The 18,833-nt window shown below is 53.7% G+C and overlaps 1 protein-coding gene across 4 annotated transcripts in view; it reads left to right on the plus strand.

Moving 5' to 3' along the window:
- The window catches only part of TNRC6C (trinucleotide repeat containing adaptor 6C), an 88,633-nt gene that overhangs the window by 63,262 nt on the left and 6,538 nt on the right, over nt 1-18,833 (plus strand). For 3 of the 4 annotated variants that reach the window (XM_039226593.1, XM_039226597.1, XM_039226596.1), the window contains 10 exons: nt 1,870-2,012; nt 3,388-3,537; nt 4,909-5,055; nt 6,493-6,612; nt 9,697-9,780; nt 10,030-10,261; nt 12,845-13,012; nt 13,959-14,150; nt 14,592-14,735; nt 16,879-16,995. In XM_039226593.1, coding sequence (XP_039082524.1) covers nt 1,870-2,012; nt 3,388-3,537; nt 4,909-5,055; nt 6,493-6,612; nt 9,697-9,780; nt 10,030-10,261; nt 12,845-13,012; nt 13,959-14,150; nt 14,592-14,735; nt 16,879-16,995 — 1,497 coding nt within the window. The remainder of the gene's footprint in view (nt 1-1,869; nt 2,013-3,387; nt 3,538-4,908; nt 5,056-6,492; nt 6,613-9,696; nt 9,781-10,029; nt 10,262-12,844; nt 13,013-13,958; nt 14,151-14,591; nt 14,736-16,878; nt 16,996-18,833) is intronic. The other variant, XM_039226595.1, reaches the window with a different exon arrangement.

Genomic DNA, 18,833 nt, shown 5'->3' on the forward strand with positions numbered 1-18,833 from the left:
GGCAAGACAAAGGAAAAAACAAAAAAGGCATCCGTATTGAAAAGGAAGAAATCAAGTTGTCATTATTTGTTGATAATACGATCCTATATAAAGAAAATTCCAAAGAATCAGTCAAAAAACTTGGAAAGAGTCAACAATCTCAGTAAAGTAGAATACAGAATCAGCATACAGAAATCAATCGCCTGCCTTTGCACTAATGATGAAGCACCTGGAAAAGAAATAAAACCATCCTATTCACAATAGCGTCAAAGGTAATAAAATACTTAGGAATAAATTCAACAAGGGAGTGGAAGCTCTGCACAATAAAAACTGTAGGACTTCGCCAAAAGAAATTGAAAAGGACACAAACAAGTGGAAAGGCATCCCACGTTCATGTATCAAAAAAATTAATGTTGTTAAAATGGTTATATTACCCAAAGCAACCCCCATCAAAAAGCCAGAGGCATTCCCAGAAATAGAAGAAACAGTCCTGGGGCACCTGGGTGGCTCAGTCAGTTAAGCACCCTGACTCTTGATTTCGGCTCAGGTCATGGTCTCTTAGTTTGTGAGATCGAGCCCCACGTCAGGTTCTGCACTTACAACAGGGAGCCTGCTTGAGATTCTCTCTCACCCTCTCTATTTGCCCCTTCCCCCCCCAAAAAAATAAATATTAAAAAAAGAAGAAGAAACAATCTTAAAATGTGTGTGGAATCACAAAATCCCCTAAGTAGCCAAAGCAGGCGTGAGGAAGAACAAAATTGGAGGTATCACACTTCTGAATGTCCAACTGTACTGCAAAGCCACAGTAATCAAAACAGTGGTACTGGCACAAAAACAGACAATCTGGGGCACCTGGCTGGCTCATTTGGTAGAACATGTGACTCAGTCTGAGTCTTGGGTTCAGGACCCACAATGGACCTAAGAGCTTACTATAAAAAAAAAAAAAAAAAAATTAGACACATCAACCAGTGGAACAGAATAGAGCCCACAATTACACCCCGGCATATACAGTCAACTAATACTTGACAAACGTTTTAAACACCGAAACCACCAACAAAAAGCCCAAAACTGAAAAACGTGGCACTAAATAGACCACAAAGGGACACTTATTACTATAGGGGAGGCTGAATAAGAAGCAGAGCATCGTATTTGGCCTGAGCTAAGAATGTGTGTGTCAGGTGGCCGAGATTTTTCACCACCCTTTGCAGGTCCACAGATGACCACAAAAGTGCCACGAATGCTGATTTGGGGGCTGCAGATAAATTTAGCCAGTTGGTGAATTCACAAGCGCAGAATCCGTGAATGATGAAGATCAACTTGATAATTACATGCAGGTGCCAAAATGTCCTGGCACAAGCTGCCAGGCCAGAAATGAGCATAAGCGTGAGCCGGAAGAAATTCATTGTTCCTCATTAGAATTGTAAAATGGCACAGAGTCAAAGGTAGCCACACAAAACCAGTCACTCGCCCGAGAGCCCGTGAAGACGAAAACCTTGTCCTGCGTAATATTGGTCCCCAGGGTCTGGAAGAACCCTGGCACCTCACAGGGATGCAGGAAATGGAAACCGCTGGCTGCCAGAGGTCAGCGGAGATTTCAAACAGGATAATCGGGGCAGGGCCCTCCGAGGATACGACCAGGGAAGGCCGTGTGGAGAAGGGGTGCATCCCAGGGCGGGACGAGGGCCGGGCTCAGAGTGGCCCGTGCAGCGAGAGGAGGGGCAGGAGCAGGGCAGAGAGCAGGGCCCAGTCACAGACTGTCGGGGCTCCCGGGAGCAAAACCACAGCTTCCCTGTTTCCGCAGGATGGGGGGTTGAGAGGCCCCGGCTCCGCGCTCCCCGCTGACACCCCTCAGCGTTCGGGTAACTGTTGCTTCTGTGCGTTGTGCCCCAGGCGCCCTGCTGGAAAAGAAGGTGGACGTGGACAAGCGTGGACTGGGAGTGACCGACTACAATGGACTGGTCACCAAAGCCCTTGGCTGCCGCCCACCAGTCTCCAAAGACTCTTCCGGGGACCGCCCCGCCTTTCTCGACAAGGTGTGATGTAGGGGGTGTCTTTGTCTGTTTGTTTTTAACAAGAGGGCTTTTTCATCTTAACTCTGTCCTTAATGCAGCCTGGATTAAATGCTTGCCGGGCTGGAACACTTAAGTGACTTTTACCCACTTTTAAAAACATATACGAATGTTTCGTTGGAGAGAGATAGTGTCATATTTCATACGATGTGACTAAGAGTAAAAAAGACTGAAATTGAAAACTGATTTTCGTCATAGTGGGTGAACCAGGCTGGCTTATCTGCTTCAATTTGACCAGTAACAGGGGTCATCAAATTTCTGTTTTACTGTCTGATTTTATACGCACAGTTCTTCCCGTTGGAAATGATGTTACACGTTTAATCGCAGAAAGAGACTAGAAGTGGTTGGGTGCGGGCACCCGTGCCTGGCCAGCTCAGCTCGGCCACCTCCGCGTGCAGGTGTCTGGCAGAGGCCCCTGGGGCAGGTCATGTGTCCAGACACCTGCTCAGTCCCTTCAGGACTGCCCTGTAGTGACGCCCCTCCCCCAGACCAGTGTGGCTTCATGCGGGGAGGTGAGAGCAGAGTCCATGAAATTCCATCCGAATGCTGAACCTTGAAAATAAAATTAAAGCAAGAAAGGACACGTTTGAAAAAACAAAACAAAAGCAAACAGGCTCACAGGAGAGAGAGGGAGAGAGATGAAACTTCAGCTCTGTTCTTAAACAGGGCCCCCCACCACACGCTCCCCTGCAGAAAGCTGTGGCCAGGCTGGGCCCAGAGGTGCTATGTGAAATTCCAGCCTCATTTAGTATCTCGTATTTATACTTGGCTCAGGATGGGACGCTGACTCATGTCCTTACCTGTAAGACTAGAATACTACTGCGCCTTTGTTGGGAAGTTAGAGGAGACAGATGTGCAAAGGGCCTGATACACATAGCAGAGTAAGACTCTGCTTTATAACTTACCCTAATATTGGATTAAACTATATGAAATTGCTGTTTGTTGGTCAAAAACGGCTGAATGTCAGCAGAGTCCAACCTAATGTACACCTAGAGCCTTGTAATGACCTCTCGAAAGGAACCTGTTTGCTCGGAAATGATTGTCACTGACTTCTAAGTGAGGCTTCCGCTAATGTCACCGCCAGCCTGCGGATTCCTGCCCCTGGGTGGGGTGGGGGCCAAATAATCTTTCCCAGTGAAAGCAGCATCTAAATCCTGTTTCTCTTTTTCTTTTCCCCTCTTCCTTTGTTCCATGTTCTCCATTCTCTCGTTATCCACACTTTTTCCATCTTTTTAATTCCCTTTATCCGCCCATATCCCTTGACATCCTTGGGAAACTGCTTTGTGCTTGGTCTGTGGACAGACACTACACGCCGCTCACCCTTTCTTTCTCCACCCAGGACGGCGGCCTAGTGGAAGAGCCCACGACTTCACCATTTTTGCCTTCACCAAGCCTGAAGCTCCCCCTTCCAAACAGTGCACTCCCTAATCAGGCCCTGGGTGGGATCGCCTCGGGGCTGGGCATGCAAAACTTGAATTCTTCTAGACAGGTAAGGCTGGGGGAGAGCCAGTGCGGCCTCCGTTTCACCTGCCTGTAAAAAATGCGTTTGAGCCACAGACTGTGTGATCTGTAGCGAATGCCCGTACTTTACGATACAATCACGTCTGGACAGGCCGCTGGGATGCGAGCAGGGTCGCCCTGCAGGTGACATGCCGGTGGCAGGAGTAGAGTCCAGGTCTTGGAATTGAACCATCTTCAGGGAAGCGCCTCCGGCTTGTATTGTTACACGTAACACTCAGGGAGTCCAGTGCCCTTGGCCCTGACTCACTGCACACCCCAGACTCCTTCGTGGAGCCGGGAGGGGCCGTCCTGTCTTCTGGCATCAAACCTGGAAACACGCGGGCCTGTGAGAAAACACCACTTTCTCCCCCGCTTTCCCCTGAAGTCGAGGTGACATTTCGGTGGCTTCCAGAGAGTCGTGTTGGCATTTTCCCTGACGCCCGGGGAAGTGATAGTCGCCGTCCGGTGTCACAGGAGGGAAGGCTGGGAGTGGCACCGGCTGCAGCTCCGTGGCACTTGTCCCTCCCGGCCCCTCCGGAGGATGCGACCGGCTTTCCTTCTCCTTTTCCTGGGCTTCCTCACGCAGGGGGCTGACACACACCCACTTTTGAGGCCCCCCTCTAGGTAGAAGCTAGGCTGTGGGGGGGCAGCCGGCAGTGCCGTGTGCACAGCAGCGTCCCCGCCTATGTGGCCCTCGCGGCCCGACATCGCTAACGCTGGCGGTAGTTCAGGACAACATCTGCTTGTGGGTGTCCCGCCGTCTGACAGGCAACGACCTACAGGCGGGGTGGCGGGAGTGAGTGCCCGGCGGGCGCTCTGCTCGGTGCCTGTCCACTGACTCTCCCCAGAAGAGCAGAAAGGACACAAAAAATGCCCTGATTAGTGGTCACACACAGGAACCTGCCCGGATCTGTCCTTTTATTCAGCCTCAGCTCCAACTTTTGTTGAAAGTGCACTCCTGTTTCTTATTTGGAAAAGTCGTTGTCTTCAGGTTAGTGGTCCCCTCCCTGAGGAGTCTGCGTCACCACCGCCCTCCCGTGGGAGAAATATGGTGACCCAGTGGCTCTGCGTCCCTGTCGTTCACAGCACCGTGTTGTCAGAGTTTCTCTGCACGTGACGGCCCTGTTTCGGGGACACTTTCCGACCGGCACTGTTGTGTGGCTCCTGTGAGGTGAAAGCGCAGGCAGGCCTCGTGGGCCGATCGGCCGTCGGCTGTGACCGGGCTAAATGACATTTTCTGTGAATTCTCTTCGGTAGAAGTTGATATGCTTTGGCCTTCGTGCTTAGAAACAGGGCCTCCTCCGGAGCTCCCGTGGCACTGGCCTCGTAATGACGCCCCCCCCCCCCCGTGTCCCCACAGATACCGAGTGGCAATCTGGGTCTGTTCGGCAGCGGCGGAGCAGCACAAGCCAGGACCATGCAGCCGCCGCCGCAGCCGCCCGTGCAGCCTCTGAGCTCCTCCCAGCCCAGCCTCCGCGCTCAAGTGCCTCCGTTTCTATCCCCTCAGGTGGGGGCCACAGCCATGTCCCTGCCGCCCAGCCAGGGGGTCACCAGTGCGGCCGCTGGGGGGGTCCTCCCAGCGCGCCGCCTCGCACCCTGCCCGCTGCCACGCGTGTCCTGCTCCTGACAGTCACCCACAGGAGCCCGGTGAATGGGGCCAGCCAGCACGTTGCTTGGGGCGGAAGGAGCCGCGTGGGGGCAGCCAGGGACGGAGGGGCGCTTTTGCTTTAGGGCCCGACCTATTGGGACCCTGTGTCAGACCGTACACGTTACTGGCTTCTTAGTTGAGTCCGTTACTTAGTATCAGACCAGTTTTTCCCACAGGGATTCTTTAAGAATAAAAGGAAAAAAAAGACCAAACAGAAGTCAGGAAAGGTGGTTATTTTGTGTGGCTCAAAAGCAGATGGATTTTTTCATTCCAATATTGTTTATTTTTAGAATATTTCATAATCTTATTCTTTGGACCAAGTTTTTCATTACAGTGTTTCAGTCCTTATCCCTCGTAAAAATATTCAATAATAGAATATTAGCCGGAAGGGGCTACTCCCCCACAAGTAGTTGAACCCGGCCAGATTTGCACACTGAGCCCAGACGGCTGAGTGCAGGTAAAAGAATACATTCACTCATCAGGACGCAGGGTGAACTGCTCTGACCGAGGCCGCAGAAGGCAGAAGTGAAGACCAGACGGGCGTCTGCTTCTCAGGGCGGCGACAGCAGGGAGCCCCGCAGGGCGCTTCCGCTCACATCTTGCAGCCCGGGCCCGGCTGGCAGGCAGCTGGCTTCCCACGCCCGGCAAAGCACGTGTCACCCTGTGCCCTCACGTTACCTGTTCTGTGACATAACACGCTCCCTGTAAGTGCCTTGCCTGCTTCAGTCAATCTACCTGTAAAGCCCGACACATCTACCATGCAGAGAAAACTCAGGGTGTTTCTAATACACATTAGACAGCTGTTCAAGGAAAAGATGCCCATCCCTGTTCCGCCTAAAGTTACCTTGCATCAGTGTCGCGATCAGCACACACGCCGCACAGTGGCAGACACAGAGACCTCTAGTGCCGGGCCCGGGCGGGAGGGGGGATCAACAGTCCAGGCTCGGGCTGGCAGAGCAGAGGTGGGCCACTTCCCGAGCCCGTCCACAGATGAGACCCTCCCCTGGGGTGGCCTGTTTTCGCCATGACAGAGGGGAGATCCGTTTGCAGTGGGGGTCCCTGGATCCTGAGCGGCCTGACCGTGACCGCAGCATGTGGGGGGGAGGGCCTTCTCGTCTTTACTTGCCCGCCTCCCTCGCTTCCTTCCCCAGAAGCATATTGGCCACAAGGGCACATGTCCAGGAGTTTGCTAATGGCTTTTGCAGTTCCTCCCTGAGACGGGTCATTCATTAACGAGTTCTGCATCTTGGGAGGCCGCACGCACAGACGCCTGACACCCTCCTTTGTGTCCGACAGGTTCAAGCACAGCTTTTGCAGTTTGCAGCAAAAAACATTGGTCTCAACCCTGCACTATTGACCTCGCCGATCAATCCTCAGCATATGACGATGTTGAACCAGCTCTATCAGCTGCAGCTGGTGAGTAGACAGATCGTTCGACTTCTAGAACTAAGGGAGAGTGCACACCTGACGTTCACGTAGCTCTGCCGGCCGCACACCCTGACTGAGACGAGTAGTGCGTGCAACGCTGTTTCCATGTCAGGGAAGCTGGTTGAGCTCTCGTAAGATTTGTGGACTGCTAACAAGATTGGGAAGGTTTTCACTTATGGCTGCTTCTCCTTAGCTTTGTAAATTGCCTGGTCCCATCACAGAGGCTTCCAGATCTTACTGTCAGGCATGCCCTCTCACTGGGGTCTCAACTAGCTTTTTTCATGCAGAGTTTCCTGTCCAGACCACATAATACAAAAAATGTTTGATGGTTTTCTAAATTCTCCAGGGATGGTATACCCACATACTATTCTGAAAGCATAAACGAGAAGTTACCTATGACATACAAAAGACTGCCTTAGAGATTAGGATTAAATCCTCTCTCAAAATGCCTATTGACAAAGGTGGATGTAGCCTCATAGGTCTAGAAGGTTTTACAGTTTAACATGTCTTCAGTTTTTAATTATCAGTAGTCTTACGTCCACTAAGGACCCGGTGTGTCCCTTCTTTCTTTAGTATGTTGACGTGGGGTGCGTGGGTTTTTTTTAACATAACGTATTGTCAAATTGGCTTACATACAGCACCCAGTGCCCTCCTCAGTGAATACCTGCTTTATTTAGATCTTGTCCAATGGCTTCATCCCCTAGAAAATGACTGGGAATCACGAAGGAAGGAAGAAAGGTCTCCTGTAGACAAAAGCATTGATGCCAAGCCTTTCCTTACAGGAGAGCCCTGGGCCCTCTCAGTGCTCACCCTTTACTGCCTGTTAGACACCCACCTAACCTGTTTGAGTGTCGGTTCCCCATAAGCCCCAGCACAGCCTGGGAGGAGACCAAGCCCCGAGCCAAATTGTGGTGTCCGGGAGGACACGGCTCTGGAAGGGGGTCGTGACCATGACAGACTCTTGGAGACAGTTTCTTCATCCATAAAATGGGAAACGGGGGCACCTTGCAGTGTGGGAGTGAAGGGGGGGTGGGACCGAGGCTTCCCAGGGCCTGAAGGCGCAAAGGGTGGGTGGGTGGAGCGCCCAGGATTATGCTTTTACCACCAGCCTGGCCTCAGAGACGGAGGAGGAAACAACCATAAACATGGGGCACACACTTAGAAAAAAAGCGTATTCTTTAGAGCTCTTATTATAGGGGAAAACCGCTTTCTGCTCCTTGAGAACACTAAGGACATTGCCGGATTCTGACGTGAGGCGCAGTGGTCATCATACTGATGTTGCAGGGCCTCTTATTTATACAGTAATTTTATTGCCTCTTATGGTGTGAAAGATATGATGAAAATCTTTCTCTTTCCCACGGAGGCATTTTACTTACACGTACTGATTACGCCTCTAGGATCTTCCCTCACGCGTGTTTTCGCCCTGCTTCTGCGTGGTCCCCAACGCCAGCTGAGGTGGTCGGCACAGTGAGACCAAGCCAGCAGGGCGGGGGAGCAGGTGGCTCGGCCATTTTTCTAGACGTTTGAGTGGTGCGTCACCTCTGGTGCTGATCGCTCCGCACGTGCTTCACCTGCCCGGGAGGTTCCCAGCGCCCTTCCCTGCCCCGTGAGCGTCGGTGATTTCACACTCGCCGCCATAACCGCGCTTCGTCATCTCAGTCAGAAACTGCCCGGTAACTGAGCGGGGCCCGCAAGGACGTGGCGTGTGCCCGGCCTCGGCACCGTCCGTGCTCTTGAGTGCCAGGACGGTCGTGCGTGCGGGCGGGCGGCCCGGGACGATGGCGGAGAGAGCAAAATAACTTTGAATTCTGTTTAGCGTATTCTGTTTTAAAACCACGCACGCCGCTTTTACAATTTTAAGTTTGTTTCTTTTTGAGAGAGACAGAGAGAGAGAGCGCACTCGTGCAAGCAGGGCAGGGACGGAGGAGGGTGGGGAGAGATACTCCCAAGCAGGGCCTGCACAGTCAGTGCTCAGCCTAAGCCGCCCAGGCTTCCCTAGTTTTTCATCTTCCCGTCATCTCTTTTTATTTTTGGTATGTATGACTCAAGCAGAAGAACTTTGATCCTGGGCGCCTGGGGGCTCAGTCAGTTGAGCGTCTGGCTCTTCATTTCAGCTCAGGTCGTGATCTCACGGTTTGTCAGTTTAAGCCCTGCGTCGGGCCCCAGGCTGGCAGTGAAGAGCCTGCTTGGGATTTCCCCTCCACCTCTCCCTCTCTCTGCCCCTCCCTCCTCTCTCTTTCTCTCTCAAAATAAATCAATAAACTTAAAAAAAAAAAAAAAAAGAACCTTGATCTCTTCATTAATTGAAAAATATTTACTGACAGACCTCATTGCCTACCCTTCACAGGGGTACTGGCTGAAGTACTCTGTAAAACTCTATGCCCTGGAAGGATTGGGGAGACACTTCTTTTATTTATTTATTTATTTTTAAATTTCTGAGAGAGAGAGAGAGAGAGAGAGAGAGAGCGTGAGCAGGGGAGGGTCAGAGAGAGAGGGAGACACAGAATCTGAAACAGGCTCCAGGCTCTGAGCTGTCAGCACAGAGCCCAATGTGGGGCTTGAACTCAGGAACCATGAGATCATGACCTGAGCCGAAGTCGGACGCTTAACCAACTGAGCCCCCCAGGCGCCCCGAGACACTTCTTTTAAAAACACTCCCACCTCGGGGCGCCTGGGTGGCTTAGTCGGTTAAGCGTCCGACTTTCGCTTAGGTCATGATCTCGCGGTTCGTGGGTTCGAGCCCCGCGTCGGGCTCTGTGCTGACTGCCAGCTCAGAGCCTGGAGCCTGTTTCAGTCTGTCACTCCCTCTCTCTCTGACCCTCCCCTGCTCACACTGTCTCTCTCTCTCCTAGAAATAAATAAAACATAAAAAAAAAAATAAATTAAAAAAAAAATAAATAAATAAATAAATAAAAAAACACTCCCACCTCACAGTAGGCTTAAACCCCAGCACAGTAAGGGGGACCAAGAATCTCGGCCGCTTTCTGCCTTTTTTTTTTTAAACTAATAAACAAAAGTAGAACCACTCGTTGACGACTTTGTTACGGGATTTTACCCGTTCTCTCTCAACAGGCATACCAACGTTTACAAATCCAGCAGCAGATGCTACAGGCTCAGCGTAATGTTTCCGGACCCATGAGACAACAGGAGCAGCAAGTAGGTGGCACCCCGAGGGCACAGCTGGACTCGCGGGCTCCCGTCTTCCCCAATCGGAAGATGCGAAATGGCGAGCTGTTACGTTGGCGTTGACTTTCCGCCTGCCAGGCGTCCCCTGTTAGCAGTCCTGCGGTCCCCTAGCTCTGGGAGGAGGTTGGCCCAGCCCGCGGATCCCAGATGACCTGGGTCTGCAGGCAGGCGAGGGGCGGCCCCTTGGGGACCTTTTCAAATTGGCGTTTCTGCCACCAGGTCGCGCGCACAATCACTAACCTGCAGCAGCAGATCCAGCAGCACCAGCGCCAGCTGGCCCAGGCCCTGCTCGTGAAGCCGCCGCCGCCCCCGCCGCACCTGTCTCTGCACCCCTCTGCAGGCAAATCGGCCATGGACAGCTTCCCCCCCCACCCCCAGGCCCCCGGCCTGCCTGACCTGCAGACCAAAGAGCCGCAGTCTTCACCCAGCACCTTTGCTCCTTACCCTCTCGGTGAGTCCCCGTGGTGTGAGCGAGCCTCCGCACCCCGCGGCCACGCCCGGGGCTCGCCGCTCTCTCCGGGGCTTCTTGGTAAGGGAGGGACACTGGCCATCTTCTGCGGAGCAAAATTTCGCTACAGCCACAAATACCTTTAAGAAGAAAATCTTTTAAAATAGTAGCCGTAGAAGCCCCAGAATTCCCACATTTCTGTTGTTGAGTCGGTTTGTTCTGTTCCTGGTTTACTTCTCTTTAGCAGACACCAGCCTCCAACCGAACCACAGTCTGAGCTTGTAACGGTTCTGCTAGTAAAGGTGTTTAGATTTTCACCAGTCAGGCACTTCTGGGAAAGCCGGGGTCGTCCACCCAAGCCCTGTAGTGTAGACGGTGGTTTGCGTAATCCACCAAGTCCACATGCATGTGTTGACCCCCAGCCCGTAGAAAGCACGCCCATGAACCTCGCAGGGGAGCAGAAGACGGGGTGCCGCCCTCCAGGTCACACAGGCTAGCCAGGGGTGCACAGGTCACGGAACCGAAGGCCGGATAGAGGGCATGTCGCAGGGAGGCGTGGGTCCGTAAATCGATGGCACATGGAACATTTTCTGTAAGAAGCCAGAAACCAGTGAAAGCTCTCTCTCACTCCCTCTGTCTTTCTCTCTCTCTCTCTGCTCCTCCCGCATTCTCTCTCAAATAAGTAAACTTTAAGGGAAAAAAGAAAAGATTTTCTTCCTCTGCCCCTCCCCCCAGCACACACCTGCACACACATGCTCTGTCTCAAAAGTAAACTTTAAAAAACCAAAGTGGGGATACTTATCTCCTGGGGTCCATTAAAGATTAAACGAGTTGATACATGAAGTTCTCAGGACAGTGCCCAGCATGCACCAAGCCTTCTGGCGTGTGAGCTGGACAGAGGCTCGTCTGGTCCAGGAACTGTTGTTTCAGAGCCAACCTCAGCTCTCTCTGTCCTCCCAGAATGCTTCAGCTTCAGCGTCCTAGTATCTGTCTGGCCTCCTAATCTTATTTGGGGGAATAAAGTACATTAATCTTTACTCCTAGAGATTTTTTTCTTAGTATAAATGAAAGAATTAGTAGTGAATCTTCAAAATTAGATGAAAAATAATTTGGGTAATATTGGATAAAACCGCCTACCTGTTTGGCTCTTGGCGATTTTCTTCAACGATTGTATTTCCATCCAGTGTGTCTTGACTGCTGGCATTGTCGTCCACACGGGAAGATCAGGCACAGAGTCACAAACGATAACCTTCCTAGCCAGCGCCACGGAGCGGGGGAGCGCGTGTTCACCCCGTGGGGAGGGAGAGGCCAGAGCAGGGCCTCGGCTTTGATCTCAGAGGAGCGGGGACTTCGGTGGTGAGGAAAGGGCGTGTCCTGGGCGCTCATGCTGACTTGGGGGCATGCGGTCCACAAGCAAACGGGCAGCTGGGAAGGTCAGTTCAGGCCTTGCACTTTGAAGGCCAGACTGGAGCCCAGCCTCGATCCCTTAGCTGACTAGATGTACGCAGGCAAAGGGAAGGCGGCTGTCCGCGCAAACCACGCATAGGCGGCCCCAGCGTTCTGTTCTGTCCATAGAGTTTGTGTGTGAATTGCCAACATTTTTGAAAAGTGACTTCTGGCTTCTTTTCAAGTGGCTCCCTGGGCCTGCCTCCCCCGTGGCCGGCACTGGCTGGCCCCAGCGGCAGGCACCTGAGGCTGGCCGAGCACTGTGGGGTTGGCCACCGTTCACCAGCAGGCCCGCCTCATGCCCACCTGGCCTGTGAGCTCACAGGCACCTATTTAAGGTTAAAACCAGAAGTGTCCAGTGCCTTGCTCAGGAGTAGAGAATCCCTTCTGTTCGGCCTGTGTGCACTGGGCTGGGCTCCTGCTGGCGATGCTCTCCCGGCCTGGCATTCAGCCCAGCTCATGACTAGTGTCCCCATCAGGGGCTCCTCACTGCCGCCTCTGTAGCATCCTCCTCGCCTCTCTTTATTAGCCTGGCACAGGGTGGCCACATATCCGGCCGCACGTGCTCTTAACCCTAAGGAAAGACACCCAGGATTGGCTTGCCATTCCAGCCGTGGGCCCCTGGCCGCCCCCTTACTCTCCCATAGGTCAGGTCCTTAAAAGGACTTTGGTGTTTAATTGATAGACTCCTGAAGGGCAGACTCTTGTAGAGTAAGGTCACTGAAGGTGGGATTGACGCTCCCCTACCAGCCTTATTCTGGCTGGTACTTGAGAGCACCGTCTAGAACTCCAGAACACCCGTCCTGACCTGGGGAGCTTCCCTAAGGCCGTCCTAATCGTCTGTCCGCGTCCTGTCTCTTGGCGGGAGCACCGGGAGCATGTCCAGCTCTGAAAAGAGCGAAATGGAAAGAGTCACTGGTCTTACTTAATCAGAGAATATGTTTCCATTTCACCTTAATTTGGGAATAACATTCCTGGAAATACATGTTGTTAAGACAAAAAGCTTTTCTCTCTGCTGGCATTAAAAGTTAAAGTATTTGGCCACGAGTTAAGGCTAGGATTGATTCTCCAGGAGAGCTTTAGAATGTAGTAAAACTTAGAGGAAGAGCAGGCACATCCTAATAGCGTTTTTATTTTTAGCTGGACTGAACCCAAACATGAATGTCAGCAGCATGGACGTGACCGGCGGCTTGTCGGTGAAGGACCCGACTCCGTCCCAGTCCCGCCTCCCTCAGTGGACACACCCCAACCCAATGGACAACCTGCCCGGTGCTGCTCCTCCCCTCGATCAGAACCCCAGCAAGCATGGTATGTCCCAGCATGGGGTGCCCCGTGGGGGGTTGGGGAGACCCCGGTGTTGAAAACAACGCCAGACAGCAAGGACATGGACCATAGCCTGAGTGGTCTTTATTTGTATCTGTAATCCTCATTCTTCAACAAGAAAGCTTGTCCACCGAGAAGAAATGTTTTCAGTAAGACACAGTAGGTTCCCAACTTGACAGAATTCATGGTTCTTAAAGAATTGCCGTCGTGTGGCGCCCGGCTGGCTCTGTTGATGGAGCCTACAGCTCTCGATCTCAGGGCTTCGAGTTCAGGCCCCAGGCTGAGCGTAGGGATTACTTAAAAATGAAATCTTTAGGGGCATCTGGGGGGCTCAGTCGGGTGAGCATTCAACTTCGACTCAGGTCATGATCTCACGGTTCATGGGTTCGAGCTCCACGTCAGGCTCTGTGCTGAAAGTGCGGAGCCCGCTTCAGATCTTCTGTCCCTCTCTCTCTGCCCCTCCCCCACTTACACTCTCAAAACTAAGTAAAATGAAATAAATTTTAAAAATAGTAGGGGCGCCTGGGTGGCTCATTTGGCTAAGCCTCTGACTTCGGCTCAGGTCATGATCTCACGGTTCATGAGTTCGAGCCCTGCATCAGGCTCTGTGCTGACAGCCAGCTCAGAGCCTGGAGACTGCTTCGGATTCTATGTCTCCCTCTTTGTCCCTCCTCTGCTCGCACTGTCTCTATCAAGAATAAAGAAACATTTAAAACAAAGTTTACATAATAACAGTAATAATAATAATAAAATCTTTAAAAATACAAAACAATTTCAGTCTTTCGCAGGCAAACTAACAGAGAGAGTTCCTTATCCTCAGAGAGTGCTGGACAAATCGAGTCTGCCGCTTCCTGTACCCCTGAAAGGGATGGGGCCTGGTGCCCAGGGGCTCCCTGTTCACTCGGCTCCTTGCTTCCTGCTGTCCTCACAGGTGCTATCCCTGGAGGCCTGAGCATCGGGCCTCCAGCTAAGTCCTCTATCGACGACTCCTATGGCCGGTACGATTTAATCCAGAGCAGTGAGTCACCAGCCAGTCCTCCGGTAGCTGTCCCCCATAGCTGGTCACGTGCCAAATCTGACAGTGATAAAATCTCGAACGGCTCCAGCATCAACTGGCCCCCAGGTAAGCGCGAGCGAGGCTTGCGTGCGGCGGCAGAGCGTGTGCCACGCCCAAGGGGAGCCGTTCTGCTCCGGAGAAGCCAGGGTCTGAGCCAGGAGTCCTGGAGGCACGAACCCGGCTCCGGCTTTTCCACTGGAAATCCAGACTGGGGAAGTGGTCCGCCCCCAGCGCTTCCCAGAAGCCCCTTAGTTCAGTGGAAGAAGGACGGGCGCTGGGTGGCCCCTGGTCAGACAGTTTCTAGACTTCACATTGTCTGAGCGCTGCCCAAATGTGGCAGCGACAGTACCTGCCTCTGGCTGGTTCCCAAGGAACGATGATTCCTCAGTGGAAAGAAAGCCTAGGCCATGTCCCCCGTTCTAACCAGTACAAAACTTCTCGTGAAGCAACACGAAGACACTGCGATACTCACATGGTTTGATTTCCATTTTGTTTGGCCTTTTCCAGAATTCCATCCTGGAGTCCCGTGGAAAGGACTTCAGAATATAGACCCTGAGAACGACCCTGACGTCACTCCTGGAAGTGTCCCCACCGGGCCCACCATCAACACCACCATACAGGACGTCAACCGCTACCTCCTCAAGAGTGGAGGTGAGGTGTCGGGGTGAGGGAGGGCCGTGAGGCAGGGGCGCTGGGGCACGCGTTCATGTGCGCTCCTCACCGTCCGGAGGTAGCGCTGACGGTGAAAATGGAGTGCGCTTCCGACCAAGTGGGCCTGCTGGATTTACGGGCATGTCATTTTAGAGCTCTGCGTGACAGCATCCCGATATTAGCGATGAAGCTTTTTAGTGGAAAAGTTCCCACTTAGGGTCTACTTAAAATGCAGATGAATTGACTCTTTACGTCTCCATCTCCGTCCCTTTCCTCCCACAAAGTCTGGTAAAAAGACTGAAACCTCCCCCCCAGCACTATGTCCCCGGCAGAGCCCAGGGTGCTGAGTTTCGGCACACTGTGTGTCAGACGTTAGGGTCCAGTAGGAGGAAGTGGGGAGCTGGCTGTGAAGCTCAAATCCCAAGTGCGGCCTCCGGGCATGGCGCCCAGGCAGGCGGGCAGGCAGCACAGCTCCAGAAGTGCGGGCGCTGGTAGAGTCACGGCATCAGCCTCAGGATGGCGTGTCGGACTAGCCAGACCGTGGATGCTCATTCCTAATAAGGCCGCTCAGGTCATTCCAGAACGTTAATCCAGGTTTCCTGATGCGGGTGAGACTGTGGGAGAGATGCAGTTCTTCCCAATGGGACCTTAAAGTGGTGGGCTTCTAGGTGTTTCTGTGGTTTGGGTAGAAAACCAGCAGATGTGCAGACTGCACTGTTCAGTGCTGTGCATTCCTCTTGCTTCGATGCCGCTGCCGCTTAGAACGACCCTGCCGCCAGGGACGGGACTGGTCCAGGGAGCACGGCACGGAGCCTGTCCAGGATGGCAGGGTTGTGTCCGAGCTGGAGTAGCCGTCAGTGTGTTTTGAGGGCCGTGGGCAGGTGTGAAGAGGCAGCGCTGGGCCAGGAAACAAGACCTCGGAAAGCGTCGAGGTTGCGTGGTGCGAGCTCTGCTGCCCCCGTGGGTCCTCCAGGGGCCCCTCGGCCTGTGAGTGGCCCTCGGAGCACCGCGGGCGACACAGACGAGTGTGCCGAGCCCAGCTGTGCCGAAGGCGCCCTACAGAAGTAGGTGAACCTGAGGACAGGGTTCTCAAGGACACAGCCGTCCTCCAGCCCAGAGTAGCCGAGTGGGAGACGCGCAGGAGCATCTAGAAGCCTCAGTCGGTGGCATCAGGATGATGAGAAAACAGCATTTCCAGCTCCAGAATGAAGAATCAGGCAGCCATCCAACCTGGGCACCTCAAAGCTTCCCGTGATGGGGGGTGTCTTCCGGGCGGCGGTCACTGGATGTGACGAGTGTCGGGCAGCTCCCACCAGGCTCTTTCTGCACGTCCTGGAGGCCCGCGCCCCTCTGCTCCTGAGCCCCCGTGGTTTGCTGTTTGGGAGAAGGGGACACACAGAACTTCTCTTTATGTAAAGTGCTGACACTGTCACGCCCCTGCCCTGGCCCCTGCCGCAGCACAGGACTGCCAAGGCCAAGGCCGGACCCGCTGAGCTGGCTTGGCCACCGCCCCAGGTGGGCCCACCGGCTTCCAGGTCTCGTGAGATTCTGTCTGCGGAAGGAAACGCGACAAGTAGACTGTGCTCATGTCCCGTCCCCGGTGCTCGAGCAGCCGTGGTCACACAAGGGGACTGCACCTGGGGGCCCCTGCCCTCCCACTCCCCACACGGCTCTCCACCGCACGCCCGTGTCCTGGGGAGCCCGTGGACACACCCAAGACGTTGAGTCGAAATGAGGTGCTGGTCTTTAAGGAGAGCAAAGAGCTCAGAGTATATTTTCTTTTAATTTATGGTTCTTGTTTGAGGTGTGAGTAGCTGGAGACAGTGCCCCGTCCTGTTAGTCTCCTGTTTGTGGGGGAATCGGTGTGACCCCGTCACACTCAGGACGCCGTTCTCGACACCCTGCCGGTGGTGCCCTGACGCCCTGCGCACCTGGGGGAGCGCCCCGGCCTCTCCGTGTGGCCAGGGACCCCACGTGGGGGTGGGGGGCGAGCCTCAGGGCCTGCCCAGGCCATGGTCCCGACCGTGTCTCGCTCGTACCGTCAGCCTCCCTCCGAGGTCCCCTTAGGAGATGCCCCCCTGGTGGGTGGCTGTCACACCGCCAGGCGCGTGGCGCCCCCTCAGTGCCGTGTCTGCTCCCGCAGGGTCCTCCCCACCGTCATCTCAGAGTGCCGCGCTGCCTTCCTCGAGTGCCTGGCCGCTCAGTGCCTCCGGCTACGCTCGCTCCTTCAGCAGCATCGCGCCCGCGCCCAGCATTGCAGGTACGCGCCGGCCTCGCGGCTCGCTCCGTCCCCAGGCGGAACCGTCTGGCCGGGCCTTCCCTGCCATTCACCCGCTGACCCCAGAGCCGGGGGTGTGGCCCAGAGGGGGCCTGGGCATCTCTGCCCCCGCCGTGTGCAGCGGGCATGGGAACATTGCCTCTGCGGGGCTGTCGTGAAGGGCACGTGCACCTCCACCCTCGCTCCCCCACAGCGACAGGACAAGGGGCTCCCAGGGGCGAGGGACGCGCAGTCCGCACCTGCTCGGACTCTGCTGTCACCTTGACCATCGTGGATGGAGGAGACGAGAGGGTCCCATAAAGTGTGGCCACTTGCCGTCGCTCGGATTAGTACAGCGCCTGGGTTACTTCTCTATTACCCTGGATTTCTGTAAGTGAGAAATTTCTTCCAGGCTTACAGGAGAACGGAGAAGTGTCTGTCCCAGAAACTTCAGAGGGATTTGTATCAGAACCTTTAAGACAAGGCTATAAAGAGATGTCGGTACACACGCTAACAGAATGTGTATCCGGTTTGCAAATAGACCGGAAACTTAACATAAGGAGGGTTTATTGTTTACAAACGTCTTCAAATATATTTCCGTATTCCTTCAAACCTTGTTGTCCAGAGTTTTTTAAACCAGTGTAAGGATGACATAGGAATTCTTTTTAGTACTTGTCCCTGAGGAAGAAAGTAGTTTTGATATAATTTAGCATCAAATTTTTCCTTTTACTCTGTAGTCAATTTTTTTTTTTTTTTAATTTTAATCCCAGTGCTGCTAACAGACAGTGTCATGTTACTTCTCAGTGCACAGTACACTGATTCAACATATGGGTTAGCGTCTTACTAAAGAGAGATTCTGGATCTCTCTCTTCCTTCTAATGTTTATTCTTTCTGATGTTTACAGAGGAGAGGCATGTAGACCTTTAATGCCCCCGTAATCATTTGGCTGAAGAGAAGGGCCGGAATCAAATCATTCTCCCTGCATCTCAGGCAGTTTTTATAGCATTTTTGCTTTTCTGGTCAAGGATGCCTTTGCTAAGATTAGCATTTATTTAAAGTCACAGCCCACCCCAGTGGCCAGAGGCGGGGGGCCACTCCACACAGAGTCCATGTTGGCCCTGGTCACTGCCATGCCGCCAGGGACCACAGCAGCGCAAAGACTCGGCCGCCAGCACTTCCTGCCCTTGCCGCTGGCCGGGTGAGGCGGGCACCGCCCTATCCGGGTGTCCGCACATCCCAGCCAAGCCCTGGGCGCAAGAGAAGCTGGGGCCGGGAGTCATTGCCAGTTTGGTGTTTGCTCCCAAAGAGCCTCAAAACACTGTTCCCCCGGCTGAGGTTCTAAGATGCCGAAGGCCCAGCCCCCAGCGCCGCGGGGCCACAGGCGTCCGCGTGTGCAGTGCAGCCCTGCAAGCAGGTCTCAGCCGTGGGCGGTCAGCGCACCGCCGTGGAAAGGGGCTCACGCCTAAAGCCGTATCTTGAAGGATCTACAGGCAGGTTAGGCTTTTGACCTCAATTAGTTACCTTATGAGCTTGTCCCAGGAGAGGATGTTGGTAAGTCAGCTTTCACGCTGAACTACAAGAATGCCCTTCTTGGGGTAGCACGTCTGGTTCTGGCACATTTCGCAGATTAAGTGTAAGTACTGGCGGGGTCTCTCCTGGCCGCAGGCCGACTGTGCTTCTGGGCAGAGATTCAAGAGCAGGCATTCTCCGTGGTACTTGGGTGGGGGTGCCTTACTTGCTGTTCCTCTTATATGATGCATTCTGCTGGCGCCAGACAGCACCCGTGCGGTGCCCCACGCGCTGCACTGAGTTTCTTCTCCATCTCAGAACACCTGTGCTCT

The sequence above is a fragment of the Hyaena hyaena genome, unplaced genomic scaffold, assembly GCF_003009895.1.
Source record: "Hyaena hyaena isolate Hyena2069 unplaced genomic scaffold, ASM300989v1 scaffold_21, whole genome shotgun sequence".
In the NCBI taxonomy this organism is placed as follows: domain Eukaryota; kingdom Metazoa; phylum Chordata; class Mammalia; order Carnivora; family Hyaenidae; genus Hyaena; species Hyaena hyaena.